Below are 18,158 nucleotides of genomic sequence, written 5' to 3'. Positions count from 1 at the left end.
TCTCACACACACACACACTCTCACACACACACACACACACACTCACACACACACTCTCCCACACACACACACACACACACTCACACACTCTCACACACACACACACACACACACTCACACACACACACACACACACTCCCAGGCAGGTGGGAGCCTCTGAGGGGAAGCAGCGAGCCCTCCCTCGGGCCTGGGTATGACTGCCTTCTTTTCCAATGTCTGTCTTTTCACTGCTGTCAGAGAGGAAGGGGGCGGGAGGAAGAGAAACATCCATGATGAGGAAAATCATGGACCGGCTGCCTCCTGCACCCCCACCGGGGATGGAGCCCACCGCCCGGGCATGTGCCCTGACCGGAATGGAACGGTGACCTCCTGGTTCATAGGTTGACACTCACACGGAGCACGGCGGCCAACCTAGGTGTGGTTGTTAGTCCCAGACAGTTAATCACCCAGTGAGGAAACTGAGGTGACAAACGGCGGGCAGTGAACGGCAGGGCCCTGGCTCACGGCGGCCCCTGTCCACGCTGCCACGCTGCCCTGAATGAAGAGGGTGTGTCCTCCCAGGTCTCTGCGACCCCCTCCTCGTGGCTGACGTCCCAGCAGGCCTCCCGCCTGGCGGTTCCCACATCCCCACCTGCCCCACCTGCCCCACCTGGGGCCGTGATGTCCGCGTCCTCACCGCCTCCTGCTTCCCCTTCACCTTTTCTCCCGGGAGCTCCGGACAGGCAGCGGCTGGGAGCCGCCCTGCAAATCCTTGGCGCTGGGCTGGGGCGCCCGGCCTCCCGCTGGCCGGCCCGCTGGGAGGGAGGGCCGCCTGGGAGCTTCTGGGCGGCTTCCAGCGGAGAAGCCCCGGCACTGGTCCCTCGGCCACCACGCCGACATGAGCACCGCGTGCACGAGCTTTTATTCTGATTTTTTGTTAATCCTCACGAGGACACTTTCCCACTGATTTTTAGAGAGAGAGGAGAGAGAGAGAAACATCCATGTGAGAGAAACACATTGATTGGTTGCTGCCTGCACGCACCCCGACCAGGGCCCGTACTGGGGAAGAGCCTGCAACCTGGGCATGTGCCCTTGACTGGAATCGAACCTGGGACCCCTCTGTCCGCAGGCCGATGCTCTATCCACTGAGCCACACTGGTGAGGACGTGCTCAGAGCTTTTAATTAACTGCCAGCCCTGCACGGGCAGCTGCCCCTCAGCCCCGTCTGACCGCAACTCCCCGGTCCGGCCGATGGAGCACGGGACCACGCACCTCGCGCTCGGGTGTGTCGATGCTGCAGGAGTGGAGGCTGCCAACCTGGGACGGGAGATGGGGGGCAGCTGTCCGTCAGGAGCCCTCAGGCCAGCGAGGGTGAGAAGGAAGTCCGCGCAGGGGGTACGTCGCTGAGTGGCGTGTGGGTATCTGTGCATCAGAACTAACACAACTCAAACCAGGGTGAGGCCCGGCCGGCGTGGCTCAGTGGTTGAGCATCAACCTAGGTACCAGGAGGTCAGGGTTCGATTCCCGGTCAAGGGCACAGGCCCGGGTTGTGGGCTCCATCCCAAGTGTGTGGCATGCAGGAGGCAGCCCATCAGTGATTCTCATCATTGATGTTTCTCTCTCTCCCTCTCCCTTCCTCTCTGAAATCAATAAAAATATATTTTTTAAAAACTAGCGCAAGGAGTAGAGACACCTGTAGGGGCCACTGGGAGTCTGAGACTCAACTGGATCCAGGGGTGGAAATGGCATCCCCAGGGCAGCCCTGAGCCACCGGGAGAGCAGCGCTCGCACGGCGACGTGCCAGTGACCGCGAGGAGCTTACGTGAGGCCTGGATGGACAGCGAGGTCCTCACCACACCCACGGCGGGCCCCCTGCTTCTCTCCCGCCCCCTGACTTCCTCCCGCCTCCAGGTGACCCGGGCTTGCCTTCCAGTCCTGCCTCCCCACATTTCTCCTTAACCGTGTGGCCGCCTCGCATCACAGGACAGGACTTCCCAGCGCCGGCACCCTCCGGGGGCTGGGTGTCTCTGATCCTTGGGCTCCAGCCTGTGAAATGGGGTAAGAATCCCTCCTTTTCCAGCTCAAAGAGAGGAGCTAACCTTGTCTCCGTACTTTGTAAAGTGGTCAGGATTATTGCTCGGTCCGGGGGCCGCAAACTCAACTGTCCTCGGGGACAGGCAGGTGGCAGAGACGGTGAAGAGGGCCAGGCCTGGGCCGCGGCGGCAGATGGCACGCAGGCCTCATCTCCCAGGGCAGGTCTAGCCCAGTCCTACCAGATTCTTTGTTTATTAAAAAATTCTGAACTCCGGATGTTGTTTTTTATATTTTTACTAGAGGCCCAGTGCACGAAATTCATGCACGGGCAGGGTCCCTAGGCCTCGCCGGCAATCAGGGCCAATTGGGGCCTTCTGGCTGCTGGCCAGGGCCTTCCTTCATTCCACACCACCCCCTGGTGGTCAGCACATGTAATAGCGAGCAATTGAACTCCCGAGGAGACAACTTTGCATATTAGCCTTTTATATATAGATTGGTTTCAGAGAGAGGAAGGGAGAGGGAGGGAGAGATAGAAACATTAATGATGAGAGAGCATCATCTATTGGCTGCCTCCTGCACGCCCCCAGCCTGCAACCCGGGCATGTGCCCTGACCAGGAATCGAACTGTGACCTCTTGGTTCATAGGTCATTACTCAACCACTGAGCCATGCCGGCCGGGCTGAACTCTGGATGTTTAAAAAATGAAGTGCCCTCGTTTCTAAAACACTTTTCAGGCTGCATAAAATAACGCCCGTGGGCCAAACACCACTTGCCCCGGTTCGCAACCCCCGATGGGGTCCCAGTCCCTGAGGAGTTGAAATGCAAGACTGAAAGGCAGAGCAAGGCCAAGGTCCCGGGGTCACAGCCAAGGACGCAGAGCCAGGGGGCCGCGTCCGGGCCTCCAGCCTTGAGCCCGGTGCCCTGGCAAGGAAGCCAGAGGCCTCCCCCGCCCCGCAGAGCAGGAGGAAGGACGGGCTTTGGGGAGGCAGGAGACCTCAGGCTCTGAATATGCGGATCCCAGCCCATCGATCCTGTGGCCTGATGGACACGTTCACTGGGAGCGCCCGACGCCCTGCCTGCGGGATGGCCCCGTGCTGCTCTGTGGGCCATGGACCCGCCCCAGGGACCCCGTCCTCGCTAATAATGGGGTACCTGTTTTACACAGCCCTTGAGGATTGCAGGGACCCCGAGTATGAGAACCCCAGAAAGGAGGACAGAGTAAAAAAGACAGGCCGCCCGTCTGCGGGAACCGAACCACACGGCACCTCGTGGAAAGCCCCGTGGGTTCCCCGTCAGGGCACACGCCCGGGTTCCTTCAGAAAGCAGCCCTGATCCTTCACGCCCTCCTCCCCGTTTGAATTCCTTTGTTGGTTCTCTTTGGCCTCCCTTTCCTTCCCCTTTAAGGCAACACGTGGGTTCCAAGGTCCTGTCAGATCCGGCCGCTGCCCACCTCTCCAGCTCCGTTCCTCACTAGACACCTGCCTCCTGCCGTCCCTCACGTGTGCCTGAATCCATCCACCACAGGGCCTTTGCACGTGCTCCTCCGTCAGGGCCAGAGCCCTGTGGGGCCAACTCGCTCTTCAGCTCCTAGCTCAAGTGTGAGCCACCGCCAGCCCACCTCATCTAGTTCTCCTGTCACCGGCTTTCAGAGACAACAGGCCCTCCTCCAGGCCCCTCGCTCCCCTCCACTTACCACTGTGGCCTCAGAGAGCCATTATCTGACAGCTGAGCGTGACCTCACAATCCCCCTCTGGACCGCCCCCCTTAAGGCCAATATCCCAGCAGCCAGGCCCTAACTCTGCCCTTTCTGTTCACACCCGGAAGCCAGGCCCTACCTTGGGTGTCACCCAGGCCAGCAGCTAGGGAAAGAGGGCTCCCCAGAGCGAGCCTGTGCCACCGTCTGACCCAATGCAGCACCTAGGCTCCATCATACCCGAGAAGTCAGAGGACCCGAAGGACCTAATGCCCACGGAGAGGAAGTCCATGTGGAGGACGGCCGACGAGAGGCGGATGTCTGACCTCACGCGGGTGATGGAGTGGCTGGAGCGGCGGCGGGGGAAGAAGCTGTCGCTGGTGCAGGCACAGCTGCAGAAACAAGCGCAGGCGCAGGCGCAGCCACAGCCGCAGGCCCAGCCGCAGCCGCAGGCGCCCAAGGTGTGCACCGCGGAGACGCTGCCGGGAAGGCTTGGTTCCAGCCTGTCCCCAAGGGGGAGAGATGTGACGGGCCCAGGGGGAAAGGCCGGAGGAGCTTTAAGCCTGGGGTGGGGGGGCGGGAAGTACTGGAGGACATCAGAGCCGGTCCGGAGAGCAGGCCGCTGTGGCCCCTGATGGTTGCCCCTGTAGCTGGGCTCCCCCTCCCGCAGGGACGGAGGCGGAGGCAGGGGCGCAGTCTGTCTGGGTGAAAGCTTCTCAAAGGCTTAACAAGGGGACGGCCCCTCGGTCAGTGTTTGAGGAGGTCTGAGGGGCAGGGAGGGGGCAGGCGTGCCAGGCGGGAGCTGACGTCCGCTCACCACGGAGGGGCCGAGGGCGGGCGGTGCCCAGGGCGGGCACGGGCACAGTCCTCTCTCTGCCCTCTCAGAGAGCCAGCAAGGTGCCATGGGCGCCCCTGAAAGCAACTGGGAAGGAGGCCAAGAAAGTCAAAGTCACCTTGAAAAGGGCGAAAGAGAAAACCCGCCAAGTGACCTTCTCCGAGCAGGTAGTGGGAGCCCTGCCCTGTGGTGGGCCCGGCTCCTCCGCCCCCCAAGATGGAACACCCCCCGCCCCGATCCGCGTTTCCAGGCCCCTCACCTTTCCCGTGGGTATGGAGTCACACAGCGAGGCGCTGGTGACGGGCACCCACGTGCTACCCCTGACCCCCCGACGCCCCCCCCCCCTGCGCCGGCCTCTCCGTGAACCCCCGCCACCGCCCAGGGTGGGGTGGGGACCCAGCCGGAGCCCCAGCACAGCTGTTCTCCCCTCCCAGGCCAAGCCGGGCCGGAGGGACGGGGACGCGTCCTCCTACCGCAGGCTCTACGGGGTGGAGCCCAAGGGGAAGCGCCTGAGCATCGTGCCCGGCAACTACAGCAAGGAGAGCCTCGGCAAATCCGGTGAGACGTCCTGGCAAGGCCCCGAGCCCCACTGACAGCGGATCCCAGAGGCCTGGCCCTGGCCCTGAGACCTCAGCCCAGCGTCCTTCCCAGCGAGTGAGGGGCGGCTGCAGATTTAGGGGTGCTCTCCGCCATGCACCCCTTCGCCCGCAGGAAACTGTAGGAGAGAGCTGAGCCCTGGTGGTGCGGCTCAGTGGTTACAGCCTCGGTTCTCAGACCCAAGAGTCTCGGGTTCGAGTGTGGGTCCGGGCATTGAGGGTTCGCTCCCTGCCCCCGATCAGGCACTTGCGGGAGGCAATCCGTTGTGTCTCTCTCACATCGATGCTGCCTCTCTCTCTCTCTCTCTATCTCTCTCTATCTCTCTCTCTCTCCCCTGCCCCCACCTCCGTCCTCCTCCCTCCCTTTCACTCTCTAAAAATCAATGGAAAACGTATCTTCGGGTGAGGATTAAAAAAATACGATGAAATCATATAAAAATAGAAGAAAGCGGAGGTGCCAAATGGGGGGATAACTGGTTTAACATAAAAACTGGACACACCGGAGCCCAGTCGCTAGAGGAAAACGAACCAGGAAGGACAAGCCAAGACACAAGAGGCAGAGATGAGGTTCCTGAGGCCAGACCAACACGTGGACGAACAGGGATGTTCCTCCGTGTCCGCGAGGAGAAATGACATCCTCAGACCGCACACCCCGCGCTACAGGAGCCAAGAACGTAAACACGCGGAAATGCAAGAAGGATCTGATTGGAAACGCACACCGTGGCCTTGGGGCGCTTTTGGGGTGACCCTGGGGAGTAAAATGCTCCCGGCTCCAGGTGCCCCGTGCTCGCTAACGAGGAGCCGTAGGGCCCGGGTCCCACACCGGGTCCCTCGAGCCTTCGCAGAGCAGGTAACCCCAGCGTTCCTCCACGGACCGCAGGCCCCGGAAAGAGATGTGCGGCGTTCATTTAACACGCGCTCCTCGTCCTCATAGTCAGACGTGATGCAAAACGGGGGTCAATCCCGCCAGAACCCAGATGCCAAAGGATAGAAGCTTCCGGCAAACGGAGCCAACGTAGGACAGCACCTCGCCTGCCTCCATGTTTGGGATGAATAGTCCACACACAGGGGTTATTCTAGCAGGCTGGGAAGGGCTAGGCCCGTGGTCGGCTCTTTGGCCCCTTGAGTGTGGCTCTTCCACAATATACCACGGCCTGGGCGAGTCTATTGTGAAGAAGTGGCGTTAGAAGAAGTTTAAGTTTAAAAAATTTGGCTCTCAGAAGAAATTTCCATCGTTGTCCTGTTGATATTTGGCTCTGTTGACTAGTGAGTTTGCCGACCACTGGGCTAGGGTATCGATATCAACGTATCTGATAACATCATTGATGACATCAGCACGTGAAAGGGAAAACCGTCTGATCGCTGATGATAGAAAATCAATTAACAGAAGCAAGCCAGGATGCCTAATGAGAAGCTGGGTGGAGCGGAGGAGCCGGCAGGGAGCAGATGTGCACCCAAAAGCGGCCAGTGTCCTCTCCGGGACGCAAGGCTTCACGCTTTTCCGGAAAATCAGGAACAAAGGCAAACAGATGAGGTTCGGTGACGGCCAAAATCAACACGTGGACAAAAGGGGATGTTTTTAAAATATCTTTTTATTGATTTCAGAGGGGAAGGGAGAGAGAGAGAGAGAAACATCCATGATGAGAGAGAATCATGGATCGGCGGCCTCCTGCACGCCCCCTACTGGGGATCAAGCCCACACCCGGAGCCGCGCTGTGATCTCCTGGTTCATAGGTCGACGCTCAGCCACGGAGCCACGCCGGCCGGACGCTGCGTTTGGGAGAGAGAGTGGCTTCTGTAAACAGTGGAAGGGAGATGTTTTCATTTCCCCCGATGAGATCGCATCGAGGCAAACCTCAAACAAAGAAGTCTGGTCGGAAACTAATGAAAGTTGGTATGCTGGTTGGTGTAGCAGAAAAAAATATTTTTAAAAAAATAACAGTCTTTTTTTTCTCTATTAGTCACACCAGTTAGAAATGGAAATGGGAAGAAATTCTCCCATCCCCCACGTAAAAAAATCTGTAAAATATTTAGGAGTAAATTTAACAATCAATCAATCATTAAGGTCTCCAAGCTCTAACCCCAACAGTATTTCATTCAGTACAAACCCCACATTTGGGCGACATCAGACACCAGTTCATGTATTTCTACTTTTTGACGTTGTGCACCCGCCCCTCCTCCCCCCCTGCACCCGCCCCTCCTCCCCCCTGCACCCGCTCCTCCTCCCCCCTGCACCCGCCCCTCCTCCCCCCTGCAATACTCTCCTCCCTTTTCGTCTGTTTGTCCTTTAAAACCCAGCTCAGTTGTTGATCAGTGGTTCTCAGTTGTTCTCCTCTGGTCCCGTCCTTGAACCCTTCGAGGCTGATGTTGCCGTCCAGGGCAGCCCTGTCTGGGAAGCGGGAGGAAAAGAAAATGGAGGGAAGAGGATAAAGGACGGAGGGGAGAGGAGGAGGTGGGATCGGGGAGGAAGGAGGGAGGGGAAGGGGGGTGAACCAGTGCTGAGGAGGCGGCCTGTGGGCTGGGCCCCTCCCGCTCCGGCTCCCTTGCCGCGCCCCGACGGGGACCTGACTCCGGTGACTGACCTGTGCCCAGTTTCAGAGCTGGAGATGAAGGACTCGCTGGCCATGGACACCACCCCGCGGCTGATGTCCTTCCACCACCAGAGCATGACGGACCCCACGCTGCAGGACACCATCTTCGGCAGCCGGAAGTCCACCCTCCTGCGGGACTGGGTGGGCAAGCTGCCGGACACGGCGTACGAGCGCCGGCTGAAGAGCCTCATGGAGAAGGGCGCGGAGCCCAAGGTGGAGATGGTGAGGACCCTGAAGCCCGAGGAGGTGCTGAGCTGCCGGTGAGCCGCGGCGGCGCCCGGGGAGCGCTCTGCCCCGGCTGTCCCCGCCCACACCCCGGGCCACCTGCCCGTGACCCGTGTCCCAGGTGGACACGACCTTTTGCGGGGAGGGGACGGGCAGGGGCGGTGCTTGTACCTGTGTCGCCACAGTGATTTCCAAAGACTTTATTACCATAAACCCCCACCAACTCACCCGGCCGGCGGGGCTCAGGGGTTGAGCATCCACCTAGGAACCAGGAGGTCACGGTTTGATTCCCGGTCAGGGCCCGGGCCCGGGTTGCAGGCTCCATCCCCATTGAGGGGCGTGCAAGAGGCGGCCAATGAATGATTCTCATCATTGATGTTTCTCTCTCCCTCTCCCTTCCTCTCTGACATCAATAAAAACACATTAAAAGAAAAAAACAACCAAAAACCTCCCAGCAACTCGGAGGCGCCTGCTGTTTCACCAGCCCCGTCAGCTCCGGGAGGCCTCCTGAGCCTCCGGGGGCCCGGGGGGCTGGCCTCGCTCTCCGCGGCCCCTGACCTCCCGGCCGCCCGCACAGGTACCTGCGGCTGTCCAAGAACAACATCCGGACGCTGCTCAAGCTGTGCACGGACGCCGGGATGGCGGTGGACATCCACCCCCACATGGTGGAGTCGGAGATCGACGCCAAGAAGGTGTTCGCCCCGTACCCCACCGTGGCCCTCTAAGCCGCCCCTCCCCCCGCCCCACCCCACCCCCGGGCTGGCTCTGCCCGGGACCCGGCTCACCACGCCCGGCCCTTTGGACCGCGTTGCCCTGCAAACAAGGCTCAGCTGCATGGATGGCGGTGCCCAGCGGCCTTTGTCCTCCCCCGACGCGGAGCCGGCTCCCCAGCCCCTCCTCCCACAAGCTGCAGGCCCAGGGCCCCCTCGCTGCAGGGGACGGAGGGTGGGGGGCTGGTGGGGGACACATGCACCCACCCAGGTCTCCCACGCCACGTGGCGAGGCTCTGTGGGGAGCCGCTCTCTCCTGTGTCGGTGGGGAGCCTGTCTGGGGCAGGGGGGGCAGTGGGAGGAGACCCATCACCGCACGGAAACAAGGGCTCCTGGGATGAAAAGAAGCCGCGGAGGGGAGGAGCCCGCGGGTCCCACGGATGAGAAGCAGCGGGGCTGCTGGGACCGTGTCCTCACCACGGGCCCGCTCTGCGTCCCGCGTCCCGGAGGCCTGGGCAGATCCGAAGGCCCTGCAGACCCTGCAGACACGGCCCGTCCGGAGCAGCTGCCCACGGAGGTTAGAGGCCCGGGCCTTCTGGGCCCCGCGAGCATCTCAAGTAAGAGCGTCCCGCCGCCCCACTGGGCCGCCGCCCCTTCAGCCCTCGCGCCTTGTTCCCCGTCTGTAAAAGGGCTGGTGGTCGTGCCTGTGGGAGGGTGCTGTGGAGAGGGATGCGGACGCTCCCGCAGGCCCTGGGGAGGACCCCTGCCCTGGGAACCGGGCGCGGCATCGTGGAGCCAAACCCTGTTGCAAAGCTGCTGATGGCAAACCCGTATCCCCGCACGCTGACCCCAGGTCGCTGGTGAGCAGCCAGGCCAGAGGTCTCCCTGCCTCCCACCACCCGCAGGGCGGGCTCCGCCTGCTTTCACATGTCCGCTCCCTGAGGCTCCAAGCCTCGCTCCGAGGGATGTCCTCACTGAGTCACTGCTGGGAGTCAGACCTGCGGCCCCAGCCCACACCCATCACCAACAGGGACAGGCGAGCCCTTAGAGGAGCAGCAGGTCAGACACGCGGGCGGGAGCTGCTGCCTCTGCCATGTTCCAGCAGGGCCCCGGCCAGGCTCCCCACCCACCAGCTTCCCCACCCACCAGCCTCCCCACCCACCATCCTCCCCACCCACCATCCTCCCCACCCACCATCCTCCCCACCCACCATCCTCCCCACCCACCATCCTCAGCATCCACCATCCTCCCCACCCACCATCCTCAGCATCCACCATCCTCCCCACCCACCATCCTCCCCACCCGCCAGCCTCCCCACCCGCCATCCTCCCCACCCGCCATCCTCCCCACCCACCAGCCTCCCCACCCGCCAGCCTCCCCACCCGCCAGCCTCCCCACCCACCAGCCTCCCCCGCACCATCCTCCCCACCCACCAGCCTCCCCAGCACCATCCTCAGCATTCACCAGCCTCCCCACCCGCCAGCCTCCCCGCCCGCCATCCTCCCCACCCACCATCCTCCCCACCCACCAGCCTCCCCACCCGCCATCCTCCCCACCCGCCAGCCTCCCCCACACCATCCTCCCCACCCGCCATCCTCCCCACCCACCAGCCTCCCCACCCACCATCCTCCCCAGCCTCCCCACCCGCCATCCTCCCCAGCCTCCCCACCCACCATCCTCCCCAGCCTCCCCACCCGCCATCCTCCCCAGCCTCCCCACCCACCAGCCTCCCCACCCACCATCCTCCCCACCCACCATCCTCAGCATCCACCAGCCTCTCCAGCAGCAAATGGCTGCATGATGCCCGTCTCTCCAATGAGTGTCTGACCCTCCGGGAAAACTAACTCTTTAAAAAGGGGGAGAGGCCCAGCTGGTGTGGCTCAGTAGTTGAGCGTTGACCTATGAACCAGGAGGTGATGGTTCAATTCCAGGTTAGGGCACAGGCCAGAGTTGCAGGCTCCATCCCCAGTGTGGGGCGTGCAGGAGGCAGCCGATCCATGATTCTCTCTCATCACTGATGTTTCTCCCTCTCCCCCTCTCCCTTCCTCTTTGAAATAAATAAAAAAAGAAATATATATAGATAGATAGATAAATAGAGAGAGATAGATAGAGAGAGAGAGAGAGATACTAGAGGCCTGGTGCACGAAATTCGTGCATGGGGGTGGGTTGGGCCTAAACAGGCAATTGGACATCCCACTCACAATCCAGGACTGCTGGCTCCCAACCGCTTACCTGCCTTTGCCTGATTGCCCCTAACCATTTCTGCCTGCCAGCCTGATCACCCCCTAACCACTCCCCTGCCAGCCTGATGGATGCCTAACTGCTCCCTGGCCGGCCTGATTGTCCCTAACTGTCCTCTCCTGCAGGCCTGGTTGCCCACAACTGCCCTCCCCTGCTGGCCTGATCGCCCACAACTGCCCTCCCCTGCAGACCTGGTCCTCCCCAACTGCCCTCCCCTGCAGGCCTGGTCCCCCCAACTGCCCTCCCCTGCAGGCCTGGGTCCCCCCAACTGCCCTCCCTTGCTGGCCTGGTCTCTCCCAACTGCCCACAACTGCCCACCCCTGCCAGCCATCTTGTGGTGGCCATCTTGTGTCTACATGGGGGCAGCCATCTTTGGCCACATGGGGTGGCCATCTCGTGTTTTGGAGTAATGGTCAATTTGCATATTACTCTTTTATTAGATAGGATATAGATTTTTTTAAATATATTTTATTGATTTTTTACAGAGAGGAAGGGAGAGGGATAGAGAGCTGGAAACATCCATGAGAGAGAAACATCCATCAGCTGCCTCCTGCACACCCCCTACTGGGGATGTGCCTGCAACCAAGGCACATGCCCTTGACCGGAATCAAACCCGGGACCCTTGAGTCTGCAGGCCGACGCTCTATCCACTGAGCCAAACTGGTCAGGGCAGATTTTTTTTTAAGAGAGAAGTTAGAGGCGTGTACAGTGGGTGGCAGTGGAGCCATTCATTGAGAATACATGGGAGGTATGGTTGCCACTTTGTCATTGCGCTGGATGTGGGCATGGGGGAGAGGCATCCTTGGCCTGGGTGACTATTGGGGTGCTTGAAACGAGATGGGGGGGGTGGGACCAAGGGAGAGGAAGGCAGGAGCCGGGATGCAGATGGTCTGGTGCGGGGACGTGCCGTCAGCATCCGCAGCGGTTCCATGGTCTGGAGCCACGGGCAGGCAGGAAGCAGGAAAGTGACCTGGGGAGGGGCAGGGGGAGGGCAAGCTCAGAGATGGGGTGCTGTCAGAAGGACCCCGGATTGGGCGGCTGAAAACAACGGTGCGGGGCCAGAAGTCCAAATGGAAGGCACCGCGGGGCCAGTGCCTTCTGAAGCCTTGAGAGAAGGGTCCATGCGCACCTCGTTCAGGCCCAGGTGTCCTTGGCTTGTGGCAGCATCACTCCCATCTCTGCTCCGGCTCCGCATGGCCGTCTTCTCTGTGTCTGTTCTTCTTGTGAGGACTCCAATCCGATGAAATTGGGCTCCTTAACCTGATTACTTCGCAAAGACCCTGTTTGCAAATGACATCGAAGCACCAGGGCGAGAACTTCAACAAAACCTTAGGGGGACGCAGTTCAGCCCACAACGCAGAGGCCAGACGTGAGGAGGTGGAGGCTCCCAGAGAGGCAGAGAGGTCCCTCAACACCCCTGAGTTCAGGACAGTTGGCACTGGGACCCTCCCTCCTCCACTGCCCACACTGCCCACCTCAGCCCACTGAGATGGCCGGAATTCGGGCCAAGGCTGATGGCCCCCAGAGGAGGCAGGCCCACCTGGCACGCTGCTCCCGTCCTCAGCCAGGGTCTCTGGGAGATGGTCGGAGAAGCCAACCATCTGGGACTCATTCATCAGCACGCACCCCCTTTCCACAAGGTAGAGTCATTTTGGCCGGAGGTCCGCCCAGCCCCTGCTGAGTTCAGTGCCACGGCTTCAAGGGGCTGCCTGGTGTTCCCGACCCTCAGGGCGGGGGCGGGTATTGCTGTGGGAAGCACACCCCTCAGACCCCGGGTTCTGCTGCCCAGCAGGTGGCCGGCCTCTGGGCCCAGAGCGGATGGGAGAAGGGAGGGAGAGGACTTCAGAGGAGAGCCCCCTCACCCCAGCGGCTAGGGCCACAGGGTTGCTCTGGGGTGCAGAGGGTTTTCAGGTGCGGCCCCCACGGCATAGGGAGCCTCCGACTCGGCTTCCCGATGTTCTGGCCACAGGAGTCCACAGTGAGCCCCAAGATCCACGGAGAAGTTTTAGAAAGAAATGCTCCCCAGGGCCCGGGCAGACAGCACACTCCAGTATTTCCCACACTCGGAAGTGACCTTGTGCATGGCCTGGTTACACTGCATCTTCTAAGACAGTGTCCGCCAGAAACAGAGACAGACACACGTGTGCCGGTGCAGCCCGTGGCCCGTGGCCCGTGGCCCGTGGCCCGTGGGGAAAAGACCTTCTCAATAAATCAGCAGTCAGCCCTAGCTGGTTTGGCTCGGTGGATAGAGGGTCAGACCGTGGACTGAAGGGTCCTGGGTTCGATTCCATTCAAGGGCATGTACCTCAATTGCAGGCTCGATCCCCAGCCTTGGCTGGGGCATGGGCAGGAGGCAACCATTTGATGAGTCTCTCTCACATGGATGTCCCTCCCCCTCCCTTCCACTCTCTCTAAAAACCAATGGGAAATATCCCAGGTGAGGACTAACCAAAAATAAATAAATAAATAAGTGGGCGGTCAGTGAAATGCCCGCAGGGAAGAGGTATCGGCCCTCCACTCCCACCCACCCCCCCGCACGCCAAGTCCATCCCAGGGGGGCACAGGCCGTGAGGGCTTTCAGAAGAGACACCACCTCCGTGGTGAAGTGCGGCTGAAACTGGGGGGCTGTCCATTTGGGGGTGCGAAGAGAGTGGATGGGAACATTCTCATCGCGAGAAAAACATCACGCCGTACACCTGAAACGAATGTCATGTTATATGTCGAGTGTATCTCAGAAATAATTAAAATTTAAATGTAAAAAACAGCCACAGGAGCCTCAAAAGTAAGGCGATCCGGGTTTCCGCCCTGCCCCTCCGCAGCTGTAGTTCCTGCCAAGTGCCACCAGGTGGCGCTCGATCACAGCGGAAGATGCACCCACACAGGTGGGAGCCAGCGCTGGCCCAGCCCTCTGCCCAGGTGAGGGGCCCCTGGACCCCCTCTGCCTCCAGCTCAGCCCAGAGGGGGCGGCAAAGCCCAGCTACTCACACACCCGCCGAGGACCTCTGGCCACTTCTCCGAGCCTCCGTTCTTCCTCCAAAAACAGGCATGAAATGCAATTTAAAACAACACGGAGGCATTGCTTTACAGCTAATTAGGCTGGAAAACGTTAGTGAGCTGGGGGATGCCAGCGAGGCCCCGACAGGGGCGGGAGGAAGCCCTGCCTGTGGAAGCGGGGTCACTGCAGCCTCCCCTGGCGATGTCAGCACAGGCATCGCTGTGACGGGCAAGCCCACTCGGGGTGGAGAGGGCTGTGGGGAGGTGCCAGAGCTGGGGGGTAGCAGGGGTGCGGCCCACCCCGGGAAAGTGATGGTAACCCGCAGCTGTGGAAAGGTGAGAGCAGGACAGCTGCGGTCTGCTACCTGCAGACCACATACATGTGGACAACGTGCTGCTTCTGAGAACTGTGCAAGTTCATTAGGTCGGCTGGAGCGGGACGAGGAGAAAGGGAGGGGAAACGTGGACGAGAACCGGTTTTCTAGGGTTCCTGTGAGGAGTCTGGGAAACGCCTGCCGTTCCAGGCTCGGTGGCCCCGGTCCATCGTGGCCTGCGTGGGCCTCTGCACGTTAGCACTGGCTGAGTGCTTTCTGGGCATCAGGCACGGCCGCCCCTAACGAACAGAAAGACCACGGAACGTGCCTGCCGCCCTCGGGGCTGAGTCCCGGCCCGCAGACGTGGGTGTGGAAGAAACGGCCCGTTTTCCTGTGGCCGAAGCACGGTGAACCCCGCGTCGCGCCCCCGGGGCGTGGCTGGTGAGAACCCCCTCCTCGATCGTCCTGGGGCGTCCCCCAGAGCCGGCCGGCGGGGTGTGTAGGGGTCCCCACCGGTCACTGCGGCGTCACGGCAGGTCACAGCCACAGAAGCCCAAAGGCCCCGAAGACGGGCCGTGGAGCGGGTCTGCACCAGGCGGCACAAGGCTTCCTGCGGGGCCCCTGGCGGCCCCCCTGCCCCCGAGACACTGCCATCCCCCTCAGGAAGGGCCCTCACAACCCACTGGGCCACCCTGAAGCCCCCACCCTCCTCCTCCACCCCCGAAACGCCCCGAATTCCCACCGGCTGCAGGCCAGCGGAGCCACTGTGCCGGCGGCGGCAGCCTCCCCCAGGACGCGTGAGGCAGGCTCCGCTGGTCAGAGCGGGCGAGGCTGCGGGGAGACAGGCTCAGGGGGCCTCCCGTCCCGGAGGGAGCGGCCGAAGAGCCCCAGCTGCGGGAAGAACAAAGGGGTCCAGGCGGCGCCCCCTCCGCTCCCCGTGGAGGAGGGAAGGATGCTGAGAGACAGCTGGCGATGCTGGATCGGGCTGGATCCTGCTGGATCGGGCCTCAAGGCCCCGCCTCCTGCCCACGGAACCCGGCCCGCTCTGCCCACCTCTGGCACCTGTCTCCTGGGCCCCATGCTCAAGTCCAGAATAAAATCCCCCTTGCCTGGCTGGCGTGGCTCAGTGGCTGAGAGGCGACCTATGAACCAGGAGGTCAGGGTTCGATTCCCAGTCAGGGCACTTGCCCAGGTTGCAGGCTCGATCCCCAGTGTGGGGCGTGAAGGAGGCAGCCGGTCCATGATTCCCTCTCATCATTGATGTTTCTGTCTCTCACCCTCTCCCTTCCTCTCTGAAGTCAATAAAAACACATTAAAATTCCCCTTGGCCGTCGAGCTCAGGGGGACAGGCCTCGTCCCAGACCTGCTGATGCCGGTAGGAGGTGAGGCCCCCACGCACAGGCCCTGGGTGGCGAAGGGAGGGGCCCGCTCACCCGGCTGGAGGCGGCAGGGCAGGAGCCAGCCGCTGGGACAGGGCAGCCGGGCGCTCTCAGTCACCCGTGGACTCGGCTCCAGGCACCGGGCAGCCGATATTACGGAGCCGTTGCCTCTGGACCAAGGCCGCCCGCCCACAGGTTCTGTGAGGAGCCCCCACGGTCCCACCTCGTGGAGCTGGTGAACAGGCTTCCGCCCCGAAAGGACATCACCGCTGAGGGCGAGGAGCGCTGGGAGCGAGAACGGGCTGTTTATGTTTATTGATGTCAGAGAGGCAGGGGAGGGAGAGGGAGAGAGAGAGAAGCATCAGTGATGAGAGGGAATCATGGACCGGCTGCCTCCTGCAGGCCCCCCACTGGGGATGGAGCCCACAACCCCGGGCATGTGCCCTGACCGGGAATTGACCCCTGACCTCCTGGTTCATAGGTCAATGCTCAACCACTGAGCCACGCCGGCCAGGCAAAAACGGGGTTCAGTTGTAGAAAGCAATCGGGGGACAGGGAACCTTCAGAGGAGGTGCTTGTAAAACCTGCCCGGGCACCCCAGAAACGAGGCTCGGACTGGCCCCTGGACTAGAGAGGGCGGGGCGCCCACACGTGCGCTCTCCAGCCCTCGGCCTGGCCACGCCTCCCCCTTCGGAAGCGGGGCGTCCGGTGCCCGCTCTGCGGGCGCTGCGCCAGGTGCGGTGCTCGCGGGGCAGGAGCCTGGCCCTGGGAAGCCAGCAGTCCTCTGGGCAGAGCAGACGGGACCGGCCACCCTGGGATGGGCCCCTGCTCGGAACCATGAGGACAGGCGTCTCGGGGGCTGCTGGGAGTCAGGCCTGCCGGACAAGCAGGGAGGAGTGGAGCAGAGAGGACCTTCCGTGGGGGCGGGAGGAGAGCGTGGGATGAGGGAGGGATGGGCGTGGGGGGTAGAGGTCTGAGGTGGGGGCGCGGAAAGGGCCAGGACAGTGGACCATGGTCGACCTCGCTCGCTGGGCCGCGGTCTGAGGGAGCCTGTGGCCCATGGAGGCCTCCAGACCCTTCCGACGAAGGGCCGGGACTGGTGGTCTGGGGTTTCGGGGTGATGGGTGGGCGGACCACACACCCGTGCCCCCCGGAGGCCAGAGTGTGTGGAGGAGGAGAGAGGCTGGCGGCCACGGATGAGTCCTCGCCCGGGTTTTCCGCGCGGCCTCATCCAGGAGCCGCGTCCCATCAGTTCCCCGAGCAGCGCGTGGCCCTGATCAAGACGCCGGTGGAACACAATGGCCACAGAGTGCGTTTTGTGTCTCGGTTCCGGGTCCCCCTCCCGCTCCCTCCGATCGCCAGTCTCCATTATCCAGACAAAGCCCGTCCCGAGGCGTCCGCGTCTCCGTGGCCGCCGCCGCCATCCTCCTCGCCCGCCCGCCTGCCCGGCTCCTCGAAACCCGCGTCTCCACGGACCCTTTCATCCCGGCCACGCGGTCAGGGTGCCGAGGCGAGGGGCCCGCGTTGTCACGGAGCCTTGATCTGCCCGCCTCCCCCCGCCTTCTCCTTCAATGGAGCCCACGGGTCTGTGGAACCTAAAATACGTTTTTATTTTTCAAAAAGAAAAGAAAACATTTCAAGGTAACGTACGGCGCGCACTTGAAGGAGCGAGGGCTCAGCGTGTCCCCGGGCCTCCTCCTTGAAGCGCCGTCCTCCGGTCCTCGGGGCGGCGGGAGGCATCCAATCAGACCGGCCGCCGCTGGGGCCGGGAGGAGGCCTGCGTGGTTTCATTCCAGAGCGGAGCTGAGACGGGGCCGCGGCGGGAGGAGAGGAGCGAGCGTGTGCGGACGCCGGAATAATGAGTCGCTCTAATTCATAGCGTTCGGCCCGGCCCTCACGCAGGCTCTTGAAGGCCACTTTGAAGAAAACCCGTCCTCGCAAGTCATTTGCTTCCCCTAGGAGGGCCGGCCTTCTAAAAATACACCCCGTCCCTCGCCCCTCGGAAGCAAATTATGTATGTTAAAGCCGCTTCGTTATCCCGGCCCCAGCGGGCCGGCGTGGAGATGGAGGCGACTTCAAGAAGGCGCCATTGGCAACGGCCAAGTCCCGGGAGGGGCGCGTCCCCCGCGAGGCCGGGCCAGGCTTCCCACGGGACCCGAGGGGCCAGGAGCTTTGGGGAGGGTGGGGGGCGGAAGAAGAGGCCCGTTCTGTTTTCCACAGGTATTTAGGGACCAGGCACGGCGTGGGCCCCGGGGTGCCACGGTGAGCAGGCAGGGGGCACGAACAGAGCCGGGTTCCCTCGAGGGGCGTGGACACTCGCTAAACACACGGGTGAAGGAGACGTGCGAGCCCACAAGGGTCTGAGGAGGGGCGTGCCTGCGGAAGGGTGTACTTGCCGTGGCACCGGTGGTGGTCAGGGCCGTGGGAAGGGACGAGAAGGGGAGCCGGCAACACTTCTGGGGCGAGGGCGAGGGCTGCGGTGGGGACCAGCTGGGCGGGTGAGGAGGACAGGGGCCTGGGCCTGGGCAGAGGGAGCGGGAACGTGGGGGAGGTTGGCTAGGAGGCAG

At 62.2% G+C, this 18,158-nt stretch overlaps 1 protein-coding gene across 4 annotated transcripts; it reads left to right on the top strand.

The window, feature by feature from the left end:
• Positions 1-3,784: 3,784 nt before the first annotated feature.
• C21H16orf78 (chromosome 21 C16orf78 homolog) lies at positions 3,785-8,710 on the top strand. Of its 4 annotated transcripts, none has more exons than XM_054710847.1 (5): positions 3,785-4,167; positions 4,592-4,708; positions 4,976-5,099; positions 7,730-7,950; positions 8,384-8,488. In XM_054710847.1, the coding sequence occupies exons 1-5, from the start codon at positions 3,922-3,924 to the stop codon at positions 8,462-8,464; spliced, it is 789 nt and encodes a 262-aa protein (XP_054566822.1). In that variant the 5' UTR covers positions 3,785-3,921; the 3' UTR covers positions 8,465-8,488. The 4 variants fall into 4 exon arrangements, with proteins under 4 accessions (XP_054566822.1, XP_027982697.2, XP_027982696.2 ...); XM_028126896.2 differs by lacking the exon at positions 8,384-8,488 and adding an exon at positions 8,531-8,710 and having other exon boundaries at positions 3,786-4,167; positions 7,736-7,988; XM_028126895.2 differs by lacking the exon at positions 8,384-8,488 and adding an exon at positions 8,531-8,710 and having other exon boundaries at positions 3,786-4,167; positions 7,730-7,988.
• Positions 8,711-18,158: the final 9,448 nt, after the last annotated feature.

This window comes from Eptesicus fuscus, chromosome 21, assembly GCF_027574615.1.
Source record: "Eptesicus fuscus isolate TK198812 chromosome 21, DD_ASM_mEF_20220401, whole genome shotgun sequence".
In the NCBI taxonomy this organism is placed as follows: domain Eukaryota; kingdom Metazoa; phylum Chordata; class Mammalia; order Chiroptera; family Vespertilionidae; genus Eptesicus; species Eptesicus fuscus.
Note: the sequence above shows the minus strand (reverse complement) of the source record. Positions and strands in the feature narration are given on the sequence as shown.